This window comes from Aricia agestis, chromosome 2, assembly GCF_905147365.1.
Source record: "Aricia agestis chromosome 2, ilAriAges1.1, whole genome shotgun sequence".
In the NCBI taxonomy this organism is placed as follows: Eukaryota; Metazoa; Arthropoda; class Insecta; order Lepidoptera; family Lycaenidae; genus Aricia; species Aricia agestis.
This window is the reverse complement of record NC_056407.1, coordinates 8,758,457-8,782,272: the sequence shown is the minus strand read 5'-3', so window position 1 is coordinate 8,782,272 and position 23,816 is coordinate 8,758,457. Positions and strand designations below refer to the sequence as shown.

Sequence of the window (23,816 nt, the reverse complement as noted above, 5' to 3'; positions counted from 1 at the left end):
GTACCTCAAATTTTTTTATGTAAATATGAAGTGAATAGTATATTCTTTAATAATTTTTCTGTTTTGGCGAGGTACAAACGATAAAAGTTGCAAAATTTGACTCCTAGTTTTATAGTAAGATATTCGAAAATTCGTCAAGACCGATCGAATCTCTGACGTTGTTACTATATGAAAAATCGTTTTTACCTCAAAAAATTTTGAGTGAATATGAAGTGAATAGTATCTTCTTTTGTAATCTTTCGGTTTTGGCGAGGTACAAACGATAAAAGTTGCAAAATTTGACTCCGAGTTTTATAGTAAGATATTCGAAAATTCGTCAAGACCGATCGAATCTCTGACGTTGTTACTATATGAAAAATCGTTTGTACCTCAAATTTTTTTGTGTAAATATGAAGTGAATAGTATCTTCTTTTATAATCTTTCGGTTTTGGCGAGGTACAAACGATAAAATTTGCAAAATTTGACTCCGAGTTTTATAGTAAGATATTCGAAAATTCGTCAAGACCGATCGAATCTCTGACGTTGTTTCTAAATGAAAAATCGTTTGTACCTCAAAAAATTTTGAGTGAATATGAAGTGAATAGTATCTGCTTTTGTAATCTTTCGGTTTTGGCGAGGTACAAACGATAAAAGTTGCAAAATTTGACTCCGAGTTTTATAGTAAGATATTCGAAAATTCGTCAAGACCGATCGAATCTCTGACGTTGTTACTATATGAAAAATCGTTTGTACCTCAAATTTTTTTGTGTAAATATGAAGTGAATAGTATATTCTTTAATAATTTTTCTGTTTTGGCGAGGTACAAACGATAAAAGTTGCAAAATTTGACTCCGAGTTTTATAGTAAGATATTCGAAAATTCGTCAAGACCGATCGAATCTCTGACGTTGTTACTATATGAAAAATCGTTTTTACCTTAAAAAATTTTGAGTGAATATGAAGTGAATAGTATCTTCTTTTGTAATCTTTCGGTTTTGGCGAGGTACAAACGATAAAAGTTGCAAAATTTGACTCCGAGTTTTATAGTAAGATATTCGAAAATTCGTCAAGACCGATCGAATCTCTGACGTTGTTACTATATGAAAAATCGTTTGTACCTCAAATTTTTTTGTGTAAATATGAAGTGAATAGTATCTTCTTTTATAATCTTTCGGTTTTGGCGAGGTACAAACGATAAAATTTGCAAAATTTGACTCCGAGTTTTATAGTAAGATATTCGAAAATTCGTCAAGACCGATCGAATCTCTGACGTTGTTTCTAAATGAAAAATCGTTTGTACCTCAAAAAATTTTGAGTGAATATGAAGTGAATAGTATCTGCTTTTGTAATCTTTCGGTTTTGGCGAGGTACAAACGATAAAAGTTGCAAAATTTGACTCCGAGTTTTATAGTAAGATATTCGAAAATTCGTCAAGACCGATCGAATCTCTGACGTTGTTACTATATGAAAAATCGTTTGTACCTCAAATTTTTTAGTGTAAATATGAAGTGAATAGTATCTTCTTTTATAATCTTTCGGTTTTGGCGAGGTACAAACGATAAAATTTGCAAAATTTGACTCCGAGTTTTATAGTAAGATATTCGAAAATTCGTCAAGACCGATCGAATCTCTGACGTTGTTTCTAAATGAAAAATCGTTTGTACCTCAAAAAATTTTGAGTGAATATGAAGTGAATAGTACCTTCTTTTGTAATCTTTCGGTTTTGGCGAGGTACAAACGATAAAAGTTGCAAAATTTGACTCCGAGTTTTATAGTAAGATATTCGAAAATTCGTCAAGACCGATCGAATCTCTGACGTTGTTACTATATGAAAAATCGTTTGTACCTCAAATTTTTTAGTGTAAATATGAAGTGAATAGTATCTTCTTTTATAATCTTTCGGTTTTGGCGAGGTACAAACGATAAAAGTTGCAAAATTTGACTCCGAGTTTTATAGTAAGATATTCGAAAATTCGTCAAGACCGATCGAATCTCTGACGTTGTTTCTAAATGAAAAATCGTTTGTACCTCAAAAAATTTTGAGTGAATATGAAGTGAATAGTATCTTCTTTTGTAATCTTTCGGTTTTGGCGAGGTACAAACGATAAAAGTTGCAAAATTTGACTCCGAGTTTTATAGTAAGATATTCGAAAATTCGTCAAGACCGATCGAATCTCTGACGTTGTTACTATATGAAAAATCGTTTGTACCTCAAATTTTTTAGTGTAAATATGAAGTGAATAGTATTTTCTTTTATAATCTTTCGGTTTTGGCGAGGTACAAACGATAAAATTTGCAAAATTTGACTCCGAGTTTTATAGTAAGATATTCGAAAATTCGTCAAGACCGATCGAATCTCTGACGTTGTTTCTATATGAAAAATCGTTTGTACCTCAAAAAATTTTGAGTGAATATGAAGTGAATAGTACCTTCTTTTGTAATCTTTCGGTTTTGGCGAGGTACAAACGATAAAATTTGCAAAATTTGACTCCGAGTTTTATAGTAAGATATTGGAAAATTCGTCAAGACCGATCGAATCTCTGACGTTGTTACTATATGAAAAATCGTTTGTACCTCAAAAAATTTTGAGTGAATATGAAGTGAATAGCAACTTCTTTTATAATCTTTCGGTTTTCGCTAGGTACAAACGATAGAAGTTGCAAAATTTAACTCTTAGTTTTATAGGAAGATATTCAAAATTCGTCAAGACCAATCGAATCTCTGACGTTGTTACTATATGAAAAATCGTTTGTACCTCAAATTTTTTTGTGTAAATATAAAGTGAATAGTATCTTCTTTTATAATCTTTCGGTTTTGGCTAGGTACAAACGATAAAAATTGCAAAATTTAACTCCGAGTTTTATAGTTAGATGTTAGAAATTTCGTCAAGACCGATAGAATCTCTGACGTTGTTACTATATGAAAAATCGTTTATACCTCACGAGTTCTTGGGTTTTTATGAAGTGAATAGTATCTTCTTTTATAATTTTTCGGTTTTGGCTAGGTACAAACGATAAAAGTTGAAAAATTTAACTCTGACTTTTATAGTAAGATATTGCAAAATTCGGCAAGACCGATCGAATTTCTGACGTTGTTACTATATGAAAAATCGTTTGTACCTTAAAAAAATTTATGTTAAAATAAAGTGAATAGTATTTTCTTTAATAATCTTTCTGTTTTGGCGAGGTACAAACGATAAAAGTTGCAAAATTTAACTCAAAGTTTTATAGTAAGTTATAGGAAAATTCGTCAAGACCGATCGAATTTCTGACGTTGTTAATATATGAAAAATCGTTTGTACCTCAAAAAATTTTGAGTGAATATGAAGTGAATAGTACCTTCTTTTGTAATCTTTCGGTTTTGGCGAGGTACAAACGATAAAAGTTGCAAAATTTAACTCCGAGTTTTATAGTAAGATATTCGAAAATTCGTCAAGACCGATCGAATCTCTGACGTTGTTACTATATGAAAAATCGTTTGTACCTCAAAAAATTTTGAGTGAATATGAAGTGAATAGCAACTTCTTTTATAATCTTTCGGTTTTCGCTAGGTACAAACGATAGAAGTTGCAAAATTTAACTCTTAGTTTTATAGGAAGATATTCAAAATTCGTCAAGACCAATCGAATCTCTGACGTTGTTACTATATGAAAAATCGTTTGTACCTCAAATTTTTTTGTGTAAATATAAAGTGAATAGTATCTTCTTTTATAATCTTTCGGTTTTGGCTAGGTACAAACGATAAAAATTGCAAAATTTAACTCCGAGTTTTATAGTTAGATGTAAGAAATTTCGTCAAGACCGATAGAATCTCTGACGTTGTTACTATATGAAAAATCGTTTATACCTCACGATTTCTTGGGTTTTTATGAAGTGAATAGTATCTTCTTTTATAATTTTTCGGTTTTGGCTAGGTACAAACGATAAAAGTTGAAAAATTTAACTCTGACTTTTATAGTAAGATATTGCAAAATTCGGCAAGACCGATCGAATTTCTGACGTTGTTACTATATGAAAAATCGTTTGTACCTTAAAAAAATTTATGTTAAAATAAAGTGAATAGTATTTTCTTTAATAATCTTTCTGTTTTGGCGAGGTACAAACGATAAAAGTTGCAAAATTTAACTCAAAGTTTTATAGTAAGTTATAGGAAAATTCGTCAAGACCGATCGAATTTCTGACGTTGTTACTATATGAAAAATCGTTTGTACCTCAAAAAATTTTGTGTGAATTTAAAGTGAGTAGTATCTTCTTTTATAATCTTTCTGTTTTGGCGAGGTACAAACGACAAAAAAACTGCAAAATATAACTCCGACTTTTATAGTAAGATATTGGAAAATTCGTCAAGACCGAACTAATCTACCTCAAAAAATAACTTCTTTTACACATTTGAACTGCTTTATATACTTTCTTTCCTTCTACTTCATACAAAGCCTTATTTTTAGGGAAAAATTTTTTTTTGTTTTTTTTTCGTAAAATCAAAAAAAAAAAAAACTTTAAAAACGGGTACAATCCGGTACAAACGATACTCTTCCAGATGGCATCATTGAAATTCCGGTATCTTTATGTCGGTTGCTAAGCAAATTTTACCACCCCCCCATTTCTACCCTATTGAGGTACAAACGATTTTAATTGCGGTACAATCGGGTACACTCCGGGTACAATCGAATGACATATATAAAAATCATTTACCTTGAACTCGGTTGCTCACTTCACATAGGTCTGCAAGACTTTATTTATTTCCGACGACGCACTTCTACCGGACCTACCGGACTTCGGAAACTCAAACTCAACTCAAACTCAAACTTTTTTATTCAGAATAAATTTTTGCAAATGTTCTCTGAACGTCTACATGATGCCTACCACCGGTTCGGGAACTAACCCGGCGAGAAGAACCGGCGTAAGAAACTCGCACGGGGCCCACTTTTTTACCAAAAAAAGTGAGAAAAAAATTAATATTTTAAAATAAGGTTTACAATGTTGTAACTTAAAATTATACAATGTCAATATACATACATAATTGTAAGTCATAAAATAATGTAGAAATAGCCTTGCAAGCAGCCATCCTACTCCCAAGATGTGCCATCGTTTATGAAATCATTGACCTTATAATAGGCTTTGGCACACAAACGCTCTTTGACTACTTTTTTAAATTTATTAATGGAAAGATTTTGAACGTTTTCTGGGATTTTATTGTAAAGGCGTATACATTGACCTTTAAAAGATTTACTAACTTTACTAAGTCTGATCACCGGTATTTCTAGTTTGTACTTATTTCTAGTGTTTCTTCCGTGACTGTCACTTTTGGTTGTAAATTTACTAAGATTCCTTCTAACATATAACACACTATCCAAAATGTATTGAGAAGCAACAGTTAGAATACCAATTTCTTTAAACTTTTCTCTCAGAGATTCAAAAGCTGACATTTTATAAATTGAACGTATAGCTCGCTTCTGCAGCACAAAAATCGTATTAATGTCGGCAGCGTTTCCCCATAAGAGGATGCCATACGACATTCTACTATGAAAATAACTGAAATAAACTAGTCTTGCTGTGTCTTCGTCAGAAATTTCCCGTATTTTTCTGACTGCGTATGCTGCAGAACTGAGCCTATCTGCAAGATTAGCAATATGAGGACTGTAATTTACTGTCTAGTGTAATGCCTAAGAATACAGTGGTGTCCACCAAATTCATCTTCTCATCATTTAATAGTAAATTGGTTTTAACTTGCCTAACGTTGGGCAAAGTAAATTTTAAACATTTAGTTTTCTTAGAATTTAGAAGTAAGTTATTAACGTTAAACCAATGTACTATTTTTGAGAGAGCACTATTTACCTCGTCGTAATTTGACTGTTGTCGCTTCACTTTAAAAATAAGTGAAGTGTCATCAGCAAAAAGTACTATCTCATTATCCTTAACAAGCAATGTGCAATGCAGCAATGTAGACTCGGCCTCGGGTACAAAGACATACTAAAATGTAAATGACTGTTTCAAAATAGCCTATTTGATAAACTCGCCAGCGTCAGGCTTAGCGTTTGCAATCAGAATTTCTAATCTTAATTTCAGACTAACCTGTCGTTACCTGACGGAGAATCACCCGTTCCTGCGTCTGGCGCCGATCAAGATGGAGTACAAGTACCGCGACCCCGACATCGTGCTGTTCCACGAGGTGCTCAGCGACTCGGAGATCGAACATCTCAAGGAGCTCGCGCAGCCTAGGGTGATTTTTCTGTTTTTTTTTTTTAATTTTAATTTAATGGCTACGGCCGTTCTTATTTTGACAAATTCAGGTCTAAATATCGAGGTTGAATACCATAAAATCGTGTGTGTGCTGTATGACAACCTGGCCTTCGGAGTTTTGCCGGGAATGTGAAAGAGTGCTGTTGTATTTTTGTATTATTGTCCTGAAGTTGTGTTAACTGGGTTTTTAATGTATAATATTGGTGGAATATTTACCAATAGATATTCGTTATCGAGCACAAGTGTAGGCAAATGATGCAACTTCACGAAAAGTGTTTTTTTGTGTTCCCTCCAAAACTCCGTCGAAAGTTTCAGTAAAGCCTCGCCCGACTTGACTCCTTGATTGCTTTGACTTTAACTTAGACTTTGACTAGACTTTAGTCATGACGATATTATAGTGAAACGATGAAGAAAATTATTATAGGAGGAATATGGTTTTCCCGCCATATTCCTGTGGCACGACATACACATACTTCGTGTCAAGTTGCCAAAAAAGAACAAAAAGAAAAGAAAGAAAGAAGAACCTGGCCTTCCGACCTATGGGAATTCGTGCAAATTCGCATCGTAATGTAATTTTATGATGAGTTTGGTCGCAGATATTTACGATGCGATGCGAATTCGCAGTTTTGTGTAGGAGCCCTATATATTTTACATTTTTAAGATTTTTAGCGTTAGGTGTCGTTAGACTCCAGTTTACTGTGACAGTCACTGGGTATATCAAAATGCAGACGAGTTTTAAGCTATTGCATAGTTTTTATCGTGGGCTTTGAGCGCGGCGACCGAATCAAGAAATTTTGTAACGAAAATAAACTTAACACTACTTCGGCCCGCACAGCGGTGGGCGTTGCCGCGCATCGTCTATTACTTATTATACTAGTAACTAGACGTATGCGAATCATAATTACATACAAAGTTGATAAAAAATGTTATGCAGTAGCTTTACCACGGCAGTCCCCGAGAGCCACACGTATTTATTTAAGTTTTTAAAATTACAGATTTTACTTTTTTACGCTAAACCCAATTTATATGGGATGAAAGGCATGAACGGACTTATACTTTTTATTTCGACGAATTCCCCACGAATGAGGTTGCGGACGATTCTAATATTCTTTTTATCTCCAGTTCCGTCGCGCTACGGTCCACGACTCCAAGACGGGCAAGCTGGTGCCGGCCCACTACCGCATCAGCAAGTCGGGGTGGCTGCGCGACGACGAGTCGCCGGTGGTCGCGCGCGTGTCGCGCCGCGTCCGCGACATCACCGGCCTCGACCTCGCCACGGCCGAGAAGCTGCAGGTCGTTAACTACGGCATCGGCGGACACTACGAGCCGCACTTTGACTTCGCACTGGTGAGTGATAGTGGGGTAAGATGGTATGAGACGGTGGGGCAAGTTGCATAACAATAAAGTTGCGTAAAAATCGTATATACAGTAATTCGGTGCGACCAATGTTTCTAAGACTACACGTGTCAAATAAATGGCAGTTTAGTTCGTTTAGGACAGAGGTTCCCAAACTTATTTTGTCTTCCGCCCACTTTAAGAACAAAATATATTTAAGCGCCCCTAGGGTATGTTATTCGAATATTCGAATACTCGTTTTATTCGAATATTCGACGATTTTATTACTCGAATATTCGACAAATTATTTTTCGAATAATTCGAATCGTAAAAATATTTTTTATTTTAGTTTAAAATGCTATCAAACATAAAATTAACATGGAATAACAACGAAAGTTAAGTTTATTTCAGAAAAATAATATTATTTATGAATATTTTACTTCTTTAATGATATAATAATGACGGTGTTTTACCTGTAAATAAAACACATATTAAATACTTACCTTACTTGAAGCTTACTGATATGAGATGGCGCTAGCGTGCTCGTCGCTTGACCTCGTCTTGTCTCTTTCCTTCTCGTACCCCCTCGCTCGCACAGCTATCTTGAGAACCCCACCATGGCGACGCCACATGAAGTGGCCTAATTTTAATTTCAAATCATTGAGTCGAATATAACCAGGCAGTATTAAAAATGTAAGCTTCAAGTAAGGTAAGTATTTAATATGTGTTTTATTTACAGGTAAAACACCGTCATTAAATACTGTACGCATACTTGAAGCTTACTGATATGAGACCTGTTTGTTATCGCCTGGTGGGAAAAAGACGCCAATGTGAAGGGCATTATTATTATTATACATTAGAAGAGCTTAGAAAATAGAAATGTAAAATACCTTACTGAGATCAATAGATTTATTGATTTGTATTAATTAATAAGGTGTAAATTAATTACAGAATAAAGTATCAGTAACAATAGAATCAATTTGTAGGGCTAAATAATTGAGCCAAACTTGTTTTACCTGTGCGAGACGGTTTTACTTCTCTGCGATAATAACGCGAGAAAGTATTACTTGATCGCCAATTTCCTTTGGCCAATATTTGATCAAGAGGTAAATTATCAACCCAGTTTTTTGAAGCTACGGCAGAGCGAATACTTCCTGTAGGGGTAGTAATACCTGCTTCACGAAATACAGTTTTTACCCAACCAGCAATTACTGTTCTGGAGGCTGGCTTAGGGTTTCCTCTTAGATTAATGAAAAGATTATTTGAATTACATTCTTTCCGTTTTTCTTTTATTAAATCAATGGTCCGCTTAACCCAGAAAACAGGATCTAAATTTCTGGAACTATTGTTTGAAAATATCTTCCATCCCGACTGTCTGTAGTTCGCACTATCAGTTTTAGATCCGTAAAGAGGCCAAAAACAAATCGAGTTTTCATTTACAGTGAAGTGTACTGAATCAACCGCTAATAATGTCAAGTCGTGGACTCTTCGGCCTGAGCATAAAAGAAGCAACGTGGCTGTATGTCGACAAGTTTGGAAAACATTGTCTTTATCAATATTTTGCTTTTCCAAATGCTTTAATAAATCATCTATATCCCAGACACTTGTTTTTCTAGAGATTGGTTTATTTACAGCTATCGATTTAAGCATATGATTTACCAGAACATGTGAAGATAGCTTGCCTGCATCTTCAACACTGCACAATGTTGATACGACCGACTTGTGTACTAAAATAGTATTGTAAGCTAGACCATCAATAAGGTGAAGATCAGCTAAATATTTTGCCAGAACAGATCCCGACGGATGAGTGGCATTTTCTTTATGAGCACGGCACCATCTGAGCCAGCGGTTCCACGCCACTTTATAAGTTTTTAGTGTCGATGGACGCCAAGAGTTTTTCAGCAGATTAAGGTGGTTTATATTCCAGTCCTTTAGCTCCTCTGTCCACCCCCACATTTCCACACCTGCAATTCCATGTCTTGGGTTCCTGCTGGGGGACGACCTGTCGCAATATCTATTAAATTCAGGTGTAGATTCTGTATGGTGAACGGGGCTGCTACTGCTTGGTTTCTTAGGTCCGCCCTCCAAAATACTCGTTCCCATCTCGGGACTACCAACAGATATAACCCTGTCGCCTTGTTCAAGTGCATGAGCACCTTGGGAACTAGATAAGGTGGTGGGAATACCCAAGCGAGGGGATAATTCCAGGTTCGGGAGAAGGCATCGTGATATATCGTCTCCTGATCCGTTTGGTCCAGACTCACATAATTGGAAACTACTTTCGACGTTTCGCTGGCAAAGAGATCGATCATCGGAGTTCCGAATTTCTTGAACAAATTCTCTGTGCAATGAGGTAGTAAATGCCATTCCGGAAGACTCAGATGTCGTGATAAGTGATCTGCATGACTGTTGTACCTTCCCGGTAAGTGGTGTACCTGTAGTTCTATGTGGTGTAAGTCTAAAAGGTGAAATATTTCTTTTGTCAACTGGAGCAACGGTAATGATCTGGGGGGGCCCTCGTTTTTTAAATAAGATACAACAGTCCTGTTGTCGCATTGTAGGAGGACTGTGGAATTCTTTATCGTGTGACATAGACTTTGGAGTGCCTTTAACACAGCTAACATTTCTTTTTGGTTGCTGTGCAAATTTTGTTCTGGACCTGTCCACATCCCACTCACAGATTTTTCCTCCAATTGGGCGCCCCAGGCTACGTCCGAGGCATCCGTTGTTAAGAAATGTGTTGGAGGTGGAAAATGAATTTTTGACGACAGGTCGCAATTGGCCATCCATCACCGCAGTTCCATTTCTACTGTGTTCGGCAATTGATGCACGGCAGTAAGCGGGCTCTTTATGGCAACGTTCAAGAACAAGAGAGTATCTCGAAACTGTAGTCGTCCCCTCGGAATCACAAACCGAGCAAAATTGAGGAGTCCGACAAGACTTTGTAACTCTTTTAGGTGTATTTTTTGAGTTTGTAAGATTACAGAAATCTTTTTCTTTAGATTTATCACCTTCTCTAAAGGAAGAGATTTTACATTGCGCCATGGGTCCCATTGAAAACCCAGAAAGGTCAGACATTTGGACGGAGTTAGCATTGACTTTTCGAAATTGGTTTGAAGGCCCAGGTATTGAAGTCTGTTCACTACAATTCGGATATGTGACTTTAGAATGTGGTAATTTTGATTGACCACTAAGAAATCGTCTAGGTATACCAAGACGCGTATACCCTGTTCCCTTAGAATTTGAGCAATCCAGTTGCTTAAACAGGCAAAGACCCTTGGGGCCGTGCTGAGCCCGAAGGGAAGACACGTCATTTGAAGAATTTCCTTGTCGTAAATCAGACGAAGAAATCGTCTGTGAGAATGAGCGATTGGTAGATTGAAGTAGGCCTGGGACAAATCCACTTTGCACAACCAATCGTTCGGTTGTAGGAAGTCTGGGACCCTGTTCACATTTATTAACCTGAATGGTTCGGTTAGTACATATTCGTTCAACTTGCGCAAGTTGAACACTGGACGGTACGAGCCGTCTTGTTTCGGAACGAGAAACATGCTCGAAATGAAGCTGGGGGAAGATGGAACTACTTCGAGAACTTTCTCGTCCTTCATTTTTTGAATTGCCTTTGACATTGCTTCGCACTTTCTTGTCACTAGGCAGGTGCGCGTCATGTCGGGCAGGCGAAGAGGAGGTTTCTTGTAAAAGGGTATGCGATAACCTTTTATTATTTTTAAAAGAAAACGTGGTGCCTTCAACGCCCTCCAATGACTGTGATACGCGCAAAGTCGGCCCGCTTGGAATCTCGAGTCAGAATCTTCTTCTCTTACCTGAGTTGGATTCTCTATTAATATGCCGTTTTCTATTGTCCTTTGCATGCTCAAGCCGTACCGTTGACTGCCGGTCGACTTGTTGTCGAAAGGAACTACGGTTAGCTTTATTTCCACGCCATGCGTTAGAATTTTCGTGAGAACCCTGCGAGGGATAACTTGTGTACCTTCCCTGCGAGGGTCGGTAATTCTGTAACGGTCGTGTGTGTTGAGAGCCACAGCAACCTTGAGTTGTGCCCTGCGAGGGCGCATGACTAGTTCCCTGCGGGGGATGATTAGAGCCACTATTAACTACCTGCGAGGTAGTTCCAAAACTTTTTAGTTTTATCAAAGGCAAAAAAGCTTTCTTAACGCCACCTGCCTTATCAAGAACTCCCGATAGCAATTCGGAATTAAAAAAGTTTTTGTTTGAAGGAGGAATTTTGCGTAAATATGATTTTGTTAGTGGATCACGAGCATATTTTATGATTCCATCTCGGCGCATCTGTATCACCTCAGCTCTGTGACCACAAACGAGCTGTAAGAGGTCTGCAGAAACAGACGCATAATCACCGCTTGTAAATAATTCCCTAACCTTCGTATGCAACGAGTCGACATTTAGGTTTACTTCATCTTTAGCCCAAGATAAAAGTAAGTTAAGAGTCTGTTGCAGAGCATCGCGCTGTTTTAACAAACAAAAAGTAATACCGGCGTAAGCTTTATCTGCGTAGGCTAAATGGCGTAGACTATCATAAGCTTTAATCTCATCGTTAGCTTCTAAATCAGTGAAACCCGGCGTATGATTATACCGTTTTTGCACTTCCGCATAGCGAACTTCGCTCCATTCATCTTTATCAAAATGTTGAATTTGTTGCAGCAAACTAAGAAATTTTTCAGGTGCCTTTGGTACCGAAGGCTCCTTTAATTTAACTTCAAGATCAAAATTAAAATCTAACTTGGCATTATTAGTATGTTCTTCATCGTAAAGACTACCACTGACTTGATCGTCAATAATATTATCGCTAAAATATTCCTTATTAGGATCTACGTTATCACTAATCAAAGGCGAATAGCTTTTATCCACGTGGTCGTGGTTGTATCTAAAATGTCTTTTAAGTTCGCCTACTTCCTGTGTCAATTTTTTCAAAATTCTATCCTTGCGTTTACGGTGGCGCTGCCGCCGTTTCTTTGTGCAAGAAGATGAGGAAGAGGAAGATGAAGAATCCGAGCTAGTGTCGTAGTTGGCGGTACTCGGGCCCGGCTTATCTACGACCGGGTCAACTTCATCATGACTTTTTTCCATGCTAAAAACGACACCTAATATTAGGATTTCATGCAAAATGTTTGGAATGAACGACAAACAAAAAACCTTGGCGGTAGTTAAAAATATTTGAAAACCATATAATGATTTGTGTTTTACTAAAATTACGTACTTAAAACTAAAAAGCACGATCGTAAAAAGCATTACCAATATGCATTATATTATAAATAGTTCTAATTTTATAGAAATCTAAAAAATAAGTACAAAAAAGTCTACTTGAGGGTAGATAAAAATTTCTAGAAAAGTGATAAAATTTTCTTAATTTTCTTATAAAGTTACAGAATTCCTTTAGAGGGTAGCGAAAAGAAACTAAATTATTATCTATTCCATAAAAATAAGAATCTATTTATAGAAATATTTTCAATACGAACGGTAAAACCGTTAGTTAGTTGCAAACACTTTGTAAGGAAAATAAAAATGAGCACTTACATGAATCGCTGCAATAACAGGCTCACACTTATAAAATAGTATAAAAACTTAAGCACTTATCACGATAAGAACTGTTGGTAAGTGCAGACGGGTCGAAAATTCAGACGCCAATGATTTGAAATTAAAATTAGGCCACTTCATGTGGCGTCGCCATGGTGGGGTTCTCAAGATAGCTGTGCGAGCGAGGGGGTACGAGAAGGAAAGAGACAAGACGAGGTCAAGCGACGAGCACGCTAGCGCCATCTCATATCAGTAAGCTTCAAGTATGCGTACAGTATTTAATATATAAATCTATCTGTGTAGTCTAACTAATGAGTATACGACCATTCATCGTCGCCGTTGACTATGTTTCAGACGTTATTTTGCCTAAAGACATGCAAATGAAGATATAAACTCCTTTCAGTCATGGATTTCAGTATCGTCAGTAATGGTCGCTCACGATCTGTATCCATTGACTTCTTTCAAGCTTTCTCAAATTTTTTGTCTACCGTGATAACTATATATCGCGATTCGCGGGCTTTAACCCATCAATCCCTAAGCGGCACCCGGCTGTCGCATAACGATTGAACTGCGATTCCTACGATCGAAATATTACGCCAGAAGGGTGTATATAAAACAAACTCGATTTTTAAGAAGGGAATAGATGTAAGTGCAATATTGAGAGTTTTAAAATATTTAGTTAAAATACGAAATATCATTTTTTATACGAACTTCTGGCTTGAAGCTCGCGATATGTGATCTATGATTCGACAAGTTGATGAAAATTTGCTATTCAATAGCTTTACCGCGGCAAACCTCGGCTGATAATTGAAACATTTAGTACAGTATCAAAAAATGTCGATGGCTCCTTAATATCATGTTATTGGCGTTATCAAACTTCAAGTTACTAAAGTCACCAGCTCTAGGATTGTTTCACCCTCCCCCTGGGGTTTGTTGCAATTTTTTTCTTTGTTGTGGTGTTTGTTTTCTAGTGGCCCTTTTTTATAATTTCGAGCCACGTTGACACAGGTGAAGCCGACTAGGTGAACCAGGTGAACGTGGATCGAAAATATCAAAAAGACGGATGAGCTGGCTTAGTAATACTTAGTATTGATGAACAGATATCATTACGTCGAATATCATAATTCATATTATTATTTAATTTCAACTGCTGCCTTACAAGACTAAGCATGAGAAAAGTAAAAGGTGCTACGATCGAAAACGGTTTACACTTTACAGCCTTTCTTTTATTGCCTAGCTGTAACCTTAAAATATACATTTTTAAAGTGTTTAACAATAAAAATTAACTATGTCATTTACAAAGATTTATGTTGATAAAAGTAAAAATAAGAATTGCTTACTTCATAGTATTAATAAAATAGGTTGTACATCGTTGTACGAAGCTTTTTGTTACTTTTATTCAGAGTTTTTAGCATTTTTAAAAAATTTTGAATTATTCGAATAATATTCGAATTATTCGAATAGTAAATTTGTCGAATAATAACATTCCCTAAGCGCCCCCATTGTTTCAATTTAAAATGCATCCTGAATCCTGATGAAGTAAATCACCCCTCAAGCCTCTACTAAGGGGGCGTTATCGCTCACTTTGGGAAAGGGTGGTTTAGGATGATAATTTTAGTGTGATATTGCCACTGAATATGAAATAAGTGATCGTAATCTCATCAATCAGTTCGTAATCTGGACACATACAAAATGTATATTTGTATGACATTCACAGGAAGACGTAAATGTGAAACATTTGTCTCGTGACACTTTCCACGCCGCTGTGCCGTTAGTTTTGTTTCATAAAATCCGTCACGCTAAATCCTTAAAATCTTTTTATGTAATGTAAAGTATAATGTAATGGGATTTTATTATAATATCCCATTACATTACCCTACGTACCTGTCTAATGGTAAGGATACACGACGACAATAGACACTAAATACTCACACTATACATGGAATGCCGCGACAGTTAGTTGCAGATGTAGTGTGGACTGTGGACGCAATTGACACTAATGTCGACATTTTTGTCGAGTATCAGTATCTTCGTGTATAGCATAAGATCTTTGTAAAAACTAGTGTGACACACGGAACAATAAAAGATTGTGACCGAATATGTTTCAAAAATTCTACAATGAATTAATTTTTTTTCAGAAGCAAGAGACAGCATTTACTGAGCACCAGGGCAATAGAATCGCTACTGTTTTATTCTATGTAAGTACTTAACATTGGTACACCATACAATCATACATGTTTCAACGTAAGTATAGTGTGTCTTTTCAATCTTTTGGCACTCACATGACATTTCAAAAATTATAACTATTAACTACATTACAAAAGAGAGTTCAGCTAATTCGACATTAAATATAATATTTTTGATGTTCACAAGGTCAAATATCAGCAGATTTTTTAAATAAAATAAAGATACAACGATAAAAAATAAGCATTTGCATATCTTATGTATCTTTTTTGTTATATGAGCCTTTAAAGTTGGGTAATCAAGTCGATTTTTTTAATTTCTAAAATATATTTGGCATACAAATTCGATGAGTTATGCAATTTATAACAATTTTTCTTATGACACCAATGTCATAAAAGTAATATTTAACATAACTATCGAACAATGTTCTACCGCGATGCATACAAGCTATCGGTCAGTGACGTCATAGCTCAGCGGTCGGCAACACGCGGCCCGCGAACGTTTTACTTGCGGCCCGTGAATTAAAGTTTTGTGAATAAGTTACAAGAACAAAAATGTTTTCTAATTGCTAGTAGTTATTACAACTTAAAAACGTAGCTGTTTGTGTCATTTTGTAATAAAAACTTTCTAGAAACGCCCTCATTATGCGTAGGTATATACCTACTTGGGCTTCTAGGGTTAATACGAGTATAAGGCCTGCGGCCCGCCATTAGCTTGTTTTGCCACCTTGTGACCCTTGCCTGCCGAAAGGTTGCCGACCGCTGTCATAGCCCACTGTCATTTTGTATGGAGCGTTTTGGGAGGGTTTATTGTATGTGATTTTCGAATTGTTATTTCTTGGAGAGTTTTTAAGATATCAGAGTCATTCTTTCAACGATGTTTCAATTTTTTGAGAGTTCTTTTAATTACTAATAACTAATAAGAAAAAAAAACTCAACTAGCGAATTTTATAATATCAGATGTCGGATGTGGCCCAAGGCGGCGCCACAGTGTTCACGGAGCTAGGGTTGAGCCTGTTCCCGGTGCGCGGGGCGGCCGCGGTGTGGCTCAACCTGCACGCGTCCGGCGAGGGCGACCTGGCCACGCGCCACGCCGCTTGCCCCGTGCTACGCGGCTCCAAGTGGGGTAAGTGTGTCACATTACTTTGTATCGGACGTGGCTCAGGAGTGGCAGAAAGCCTTGTGCAAAAACCTCGAAAGTTATGCTTAAAAATAAATCGACATTATGACAAGATTTTTCTCACACGAGTGCATGATTTGTCATAAAACAATGGAAGATGCTAGCAGCTTCCTTATATAATGTGTTCAAAAATAATAATAAAAAATTAAATTATTATGTTTCAGTGTGCAACAAGTGGATACACCAGGGCGGGCAGGAGCTGATCAAGCCCTGCAACTTGGAGTACCAGCGTGAGGAGACGCGCCCGCTGCCCAAACCAGTCTACAAGACCTTCAGATAACTCCCAGTGTTTGTCCAGTTGGTTCGTAGTGCAAAAACTGACGTCACTTTGTGAAGTGCCTATGTGTAAGAGACGAAATGAATACCAGTTATCGAAAGTACGATAATTACTATTTAAGAGTTCCTCACAGATATTTTAAGTTTTTTATTGTTCCTTAATTTTACTAACAAGACAACGCGCAACTTTAAATTGAGACTATTGTGATATTGTCATTGCCACTATTACACTTTTTTAGTATAATTAATTTTATAATTGCTGAGTACAATTTATATAATTTTATGAAATCCCAAATCATGAATAAAAATATTATGAATCTATTACCTTGTCATTTTAATTAAGCATTTATTATTATTTAAGGCAATTGTACAAGTTTTGAAAAATATAGTGTTTTTATAAATCTTATTTTTTTATTATACTTATTTATTTATTGATTTATTGTAACAAAATGTATAATTTTAAAATCCTAGTTACATTATGCTTGACATGAGGTATTATTGTGACGGGCGGCCATAAAAATGTAATGTTATCTGATTATATTTATACGTTAGAATGTAACATATCAAAATTCAAAAACATCTAAATGTAGGGGGAGACTAGGGAAATTTCAGTCATTACAATTTACAACTACTATAGTTTGTGCGTTCTAAGATGATATGGGTGACAGTTTTCACGTTTCTTGCTACGGGTTTTTTTTACAAGAAAACAAAAAAAAAACAAAATGTAATAAATTATATTCCATCTACAAAAACAAATGTTTCCTATAATTTTAAATGAATAAAAATGAAAAGATGCTAAATGCTAACTTTATAATAAAAATTATAAATATTAACTGTGAAATAGGAGTATAAAATTATTGTTACGAAAAAATTTGAAAAATGTCATATGCATGAAACGAAACTTATGTCAATAGAGATTGACTCTGTTGAATCGAAATCAAATCGATAAAAAAGGGCGGCCATCTTAAATCGCCGGCACCACTAAAATGTCAGCACGAAATCGATAATTTCGATTGCAATTCCTTTACAAAGAGATTCGATATTTTTAAACTATCGATTAATTTTTGTTAGGTAACTTCCCTACTATTGTCAATTATAATGTGTCACGCATATCATCATAAAACGCACAAACTATAACTAGCAACTGCTTATTTACTTATTTTTGTTTATGAATAGGGACTGTGAGTTGTGACAATAGACGTCTACATGATAGAAGTACGTCAACCTAAAATTAATCAATAATATTTATTATTATTGGTCGCAGACAAAATTACTTACATTTTATTTGTAGTTCGTCAAACGGGTCAAACCTATCTGCTTTATACGTGATTAAGTATAAATAAAAGTGTAGGTAACTAATGATTAATTAGTAGCAACCAACACGGGAAAACAAAAAACCATTTTTATTCTCGAATTAAAAAAACAACTGTATAAATGGTCACTAGTCTCCTCTCACTAGGTATATTACAATGTCGTTTTCTCTTCTTACGTTGCAGTGCAAACCAATTTGTAATCACTTCAAAAGTATTGAAGCAAATATTATAACATAGATATTCACGCTTTGGTCTAAAAATTATCTTCGGTGATTTTATTAAAAATATTTTATATTCTAGTTCTAGATACATATATAATAAAAGTACAAATTCGGTACGATGAGAAAATTGTTTCTTTTAAGTTTTGTTTCTATTAATTTGGGTGTGATTTGTCATGGAGAGTTGTTCACCGCTTTATCTGACTTAGAACCGCTGCTGACGACCCATAAAAAAGTTGTTGAAGATTTAGAAGACTACATCGGTAGAGAAGAGGAAAGGCTCAACACACTAAAAAGGTGAAAAGTAAAGCCGATGGCAGTTACTTAATTTTTTTATTCATTTTTAGCGTTCCGTACCCAAAGGGTAAAAACGGGACCCTATTACTGAGACTTCGATGTCTGTCCGTCTGTCCGTCTGTCTGTCTGTCTCCAGGCTGTGACTCAATAACCGCTATAGCTAGACTTCTGAAATTTTCACAGATTGTGTATTTCCGTTGCCGCTATAACAACAATCTTCCACAGTGCGTTTTTCGCGTAACTTACTGCCGCGCACTGTAAAACTTTGGAACGAACTGTCACCAGCAGTATTTCCGGACCTATACGACCTGCAAACCTTCAAGAAAAGTGTGTATTCCCTCTTAAAAGGCTGGCAACGCACCTGCAGCTCTTCTGATGTTGCGAGTGTCCATGGGCGACGGTAGTTGCTTACCATCAGGTGACCCATTTGCTCGTTTGCCCCCTTATTTAATAAAAAAAAAATACTAAAAATAAAATTAACATTTAATGGGGGCTCCATACAACAAACGTTATTTTTTTTGGCTTTTTTTGCTCGTAATCAATAATGGCTACAGCTAGGCACTTGAAATTTTCATAAAGGCCTTAGTTATAATATGTCTACTTTAATAATTAATAATAATATTGAAATAAAGTGACAAACAATACGGGTTCCGTAAGGGTCGCTCGGCTGGTGATCTCTTGGCGTACCTGACTCATCGTTGGGCTCAGGCAATTGAGTCGAAGGGAGAGGCATTGGCTGTTAGTTTGGACATTGCGAAGGCCTTTGATCGGGTTTGGCATAAAGCGCTGCTATCAAAGCTTCCATCATACAGGCTGCCCGAGAAATTATGTAAGTGGGTCACTAGTTTCTTAGCGGACAGAAGCATAAGGGTCGTAGTTGACGGCGTATGCTCGGAAACTCAGTCTGTTAATGCTGGTGTCCCTCAGGGCTGTGTACTATCGCCTACTCTATTCATACCGCATATCAATGACATGTTACAGACCAACGGCATTCATTGCTATGCGGATGATAGTACAGGTGATGCTGTATATACCGGCTCCTCCAATATTTCTCGGCAAAATGTCACTGAGAGTCGAAACGAACTTGTGTCGGTGGAGAATTCATTGGAGAAGGTCTCTGAATGGGGTAGACGTAACTTGGTCCAATTCAAACCCGCCAAAACACAAGTCTGCGCGTTCACCACTAAAAAGTCACCAATGGTCGTATATCCTCGTTTCGAGAGCACATCTTTAACCATCTCCCCTAGCATTGAGATACTTGGCGTCAACATATGGAGCGAAGTCCAGTTCCGATATCATCCAGAGGGTAAGGCCAAATTAGCCTCAAAGAAGCTTGGTGTTCTTAACAAAGCGAGACAGTACTTCAGTCCGGACCAACGCCTACAACTCTACAAGGCGCAGGTTCGGCCTCATATGGAATATTGTTCTCACCTCTGGGCAGGGGCGCCAAAATACCAACTGCTCCCTCTGGATCGTATCCAACGATATCCAACGAAGGGCCGCTCGAATTGTTGACTGCCATAGTGTTTCAAACAGCTTGGACCCCTTGGAATTACGCCGAGATGTAGCTTCACTCTGCATAGAGGATGCAGAGTGAAGCTATGTAGCTTCTATGCATGCTATATATCTCTACTATGCAGAGTATGTACTCTGCATCCTCTATCGGTTGTATCACGGGGAGTGCTCTGAGGAATTGTTCGGAATCATACCACCTGCAACTTTTCGCTATCGTCCACCGCGAAAAACATACCATCCTCATCACCTTGATGAGTGGCAGTCTTCCACAGTGCGTTTTTCGCGTAACTTTCTGCCGCGCACTGTAAAACTCTGGAACGAACTGTCACCAGCAGTATTTACGGACCTATACGACCTGCAAACCTTCAAGAAAAGAGCGTATTCCCTCTTAAAAGGCCGGCAACGCACATGCAGCTCTTCTGATGTTGCGAGTGTCCATGGGCGACGGCAGTTGCTTACCATCAGGTGAACCGTTTGCTCGTTTGCCCCCTTATTTAATAAAAAAAATAATTAAATAAAATAAAAATTTAAGGGCTCCCATACAAAAACACAATTTTTGGCCTATTTTTCGTCTATAACGGTACGGAACCCTTCGTGCGCGAGTCCGACTCGCAATTGGCCGACTCGCAAGTGATTTTTCTGAATTAGAAATGTAACATTATTGCCGAATGTATTCTAAGATTAAAGATATATAATATAACGCATACATTACAATAAATGAGTTCTTGTCCACTACACGATTTCAACTTAACGAACTTATTGTTAGAGGTATTTTATATTACTATATATTTAAAATATTCAAATTATAGATATGTACAAGTGTACAAACGAGAACATGTGCAGGCGATGGAAGACATACCGAACTACCTCGGCAACCCTATAAACGCGTTCACACTCATCAAGAGGATGACCACAGACCTGGAGTACGTCAAACTGAATATTGATTTAGGAGCAGGTAATTAAAATTTTAAAACTCACTGAGTCTTAAAATAGTTTGTATGCATATGTGACATGAGTTTAACGTAATTTTTTTTGTAATGCTAGCAACAATTTCCTTGATCGAGGACGCACTTACCCCACATACTTTGTATAAAGCTAGCAGCACTTTCCTAGAACAAGCACGCAGCACGATGATGTTGGTTACTTTATGAGCTTTGACTAAAGCTAGCAACAATTTCCCAGAACATGCAAGAAATATCAGCATCACGCAGTACGAGAACGCCACTTACCCCAGCGCGGAGGACTTACGCGGCGCCGCCCGCGCTCTCACGCGCCTGCAGGAAACTTACCTTCTCAAGGTCGAAGATCTCGCTGAAGGAATACTAAATGGAGTTGTTTATGGGTGAGTTGAAATCGACAGTTATACCTTTCAGTAGGTACCTACTTTTTGTATTACCATTTTGTTTTGGAATATGTTTGTCTCTTTTACAGTTCTGCAATGAACGCGAATGATTGCTTTGAGCTAGGCATAGCGCTATATAATGAAACGGAGTACAGAAATTCCTTAGCGTGGATGTCAATCGCTCTAAAAAAATACAACGAAGAGATCTCCTCATACCCATTAACTGAAGTAGATATCCTTGAGTACATTACTTTTGCAAATTACATGCTAGGTAAGGTTTTCATTTTTACATTAGTATTTTTTTCAGTTTTTGATTCGAATCTTAAAGAAAATATTGTTTACCATTTAGGAGACGTCAAAAAAGCTGAAGAATTGACGGAAAAAATAGTCGCCATAGATCCGACATATGATATACGTAAGCCTAATGTCACCATTGCCGAACAGGAGAGAAAAAAGAGACTGAATGGGGTCAGTTACTATTGATATACCTCATATACCTGTACTACTAGTTACTACTGCACCAATACTGCACTACATCGGAAGTTGAGGCATGAGACACAGTAATGTGTCGCAAAAGAACAATATGTCTTGGTGTAATAAATACCAACCAAGTTATTTTCATTAGGTTCTTCTTTTACATTTTATTTCAAGGTTACCGGAGAAGATTCTCTTGAAACAGAGACTGAACAAACGCCCAAGGATTTGAGCGATGACTATGAGACTCTGGAAACATACAAGACGCTGTGTCGCGGAGAAATTGATGTCTCGCCTGAAGTAGAGAAGGAGTAAGTTTTGATAACGGGCTCTTCTGTTTACGTCTGTGATTTCGATTACTATTAAAGCAGGGTAATATTTAAAGTTAATTACTAATGTGTCAATCACCTTTTTGTGATGGATAGCGTTTATAAGGGCCTGTCCACATGTCCACGTTACGACGTCGTCAACGTGGAACGGTGCGGTAACGTGGCACAGTACGTTGTTGTGACGTGAAAATTTACGTCAACTTATCGGACATGAACTACTTATATCAAGGCTAACCTGTCGTTACCTGACGGAGAATCACCCGTTCCTGCGTCTGGCGCCGATCAAGATGGAGTACAAGTACCGCGACCCCGACATCGTGCTGTTCCACGAGGTGCTCAGCGACTCGGAGATACAACATCTCAAGGAGCTCGCGCAGCCTATTGTAATTATTTAAAAAATCATTAATGTTACAAAAATGTAGGTTATGTTAATGACTATGAATATAATATATTTGCCATAGCTCGTAATAATATGCCTTTTGGTGACTTTACTAAAACTTAGGATTTAGTAGCGGTTAATATTGTTTTTCTATAAGTATTGTTTTTCTAAAATCGTACCTTCCTGTTTTATCCAACACAATTAAATCCTTACTGAACGATTTTCGATAAAATTTGGTATGATTATTTGAAATGATAATTAAACTCTGGATATAGGCTGAGACACAGGTTGCGTTTAATCCGTGAAATAGTTAGTTTTTAGCATTTACTCTGACAGAGCCTGAAGCTATTGCCTAATGCGTAGTCAAAATCATTGGTTTTATTATTTAGTTTCAGCGAGCCATGGTGCGCGATGCTGTTTCGGGCAATTCTTTACCAGTGGACTACCGTATTAGCAAGTCGGCCTTCCTAACTGACGAGAAGTCGCCGGTAGTGGAGAGAGTGAGCAGGCGGGTCGCGGATTTTACAGGATTAGACATGGACACTGCTGAAGATCTACAAGTTGTCAACTACGGCATTGGCGGTCATTATTTGCCACACTACGATTGTACCACCGTAAGTCACTCTTGATCGTAGCATCTACTTTTTACTCGGCGATTTCTCGATATAATAATTTTATTAACACTTTTCTCTTACAGTCCGAGGACATACAGTTCGAAAATGAAATTGGGAACAGAATAGCAACAGTAATATTTTATGTAAGTAATACGTATGGATTATTATTAGATAAATAAATAAAGTGTACATTACAAGACACCGGCGATCGGATATTTAGATGTCAGATGTGGCTCAAGGCGGCGCCACGGTGTTCCCGGAGCTAGGGTTGAGCCTTTTTCCGGTACGCGGGGCGGCCGCGGTGTGGCTCAACCTGCACGCGTCCGGGGAGGCCGACCTAGCAACCCACCACGCCGCTTGCCCCGTGCTGCGCGGCTCCAAGTGGGGTAAGTGTGATACAACTCCCACCACGTGAAGGACTTTACATTCATTGTATTTTTTTAAATTACCAAATTCATATCTTATTTTTCAATTCTTACAGTAAGCATTAAATGGATTCATCTCGTCGGTCAAGAGTTTGTAAAACCTTGTGGATTGGAGTACCAGCCGGAAGGTATGAAAGGATCTTTAAAAAAAACTGTTACTAAATAA

At 37.2% G+C, this 23,816-nt stretch overlaps 2 protein-coding genes across 2 annotated transcripts in view; both read left to right on the top strand.

Annotated features, from left to right (window-relative positions):
• Positions 1-16,839, top strand: part of LOC121740025 (prolyl 4-hydroxylase subunit alpha-1-like) — a 32,196-nt gene extending 15,357 nt beyond the window's left edge. Inside the window, exons 4-8 of the mRNA XM_042132714.1 lie at positions 6,044-6,197; positions 7,340-7,564; positions 15,247-15,303; positions 16,249-16,414; positions 16,633-16,839. Of these exons, the coding sequence (XP_041988648.1) occupies positions 6,044-6,197; positions 7,340-7,564; positions 15,247-15,303; positions 16,249-16,414; positions 16,633-16,748 (718 nt within the window). The 3' untranslated portion in view covers positions 16,749-16,839. The remainder of the gene's footprint in view (positions 1-6,043; positions 6,198-7,339; positions 7,565-15,246; positions 15,304-16,248; positions 16,415-16,632) is intronic.
• Positions 16,840-18,396: 1,557 nt separating this feature from the next.
• Positions 18,397-23,816, top strand: LOC121736565 (prolyl 4-hydroxylase subunit alpha-1-like). Its single transcript, XM_042127852.1, has 11 exons — positions 18,397-18,572; positions 20,897-21,042; positions 21,270-21,429; positions 21,519-21,700; positions 21,779-21,897; positions 22,081-22,214; positions 22,462-22,615; positions 23,001-23,225; positions 23,309-23,368; positions 23,446-23,611; positions 23,707-23,816. Exons 1-11 carry the CDS (start codon positions 18,397-18,399, stop codon positions 23,814-23,816), a joined length of 1,632 nt encoding a protein of 543 aa, XP_041983786.1.

Bases quoted from the DNA above. Each gene is read 5' to 3' on its own strand.
- LOC121736565 (XM_042127852.1), top strand. From the start codon at position 18,397: ATGAGAAAATTGTTTCTTTTAAGTTTTGTTTCTATTAATTTGGGTGTG. The intron at 22,616-23,000 runs GTAATTATTTAA...TTTATTATTTAG, and splicing joins AGGAGCTCGCGCAGCCTATT to TTTCAGCGAGCCATGGTGCG. The intron at 23,369-23,445 runs GTAAGTAATACG...TCGGATATTTAG, and splicing joins TAGCAACAGTAATATTTTAT to ATGTCAGATGTGGCTCAAGG.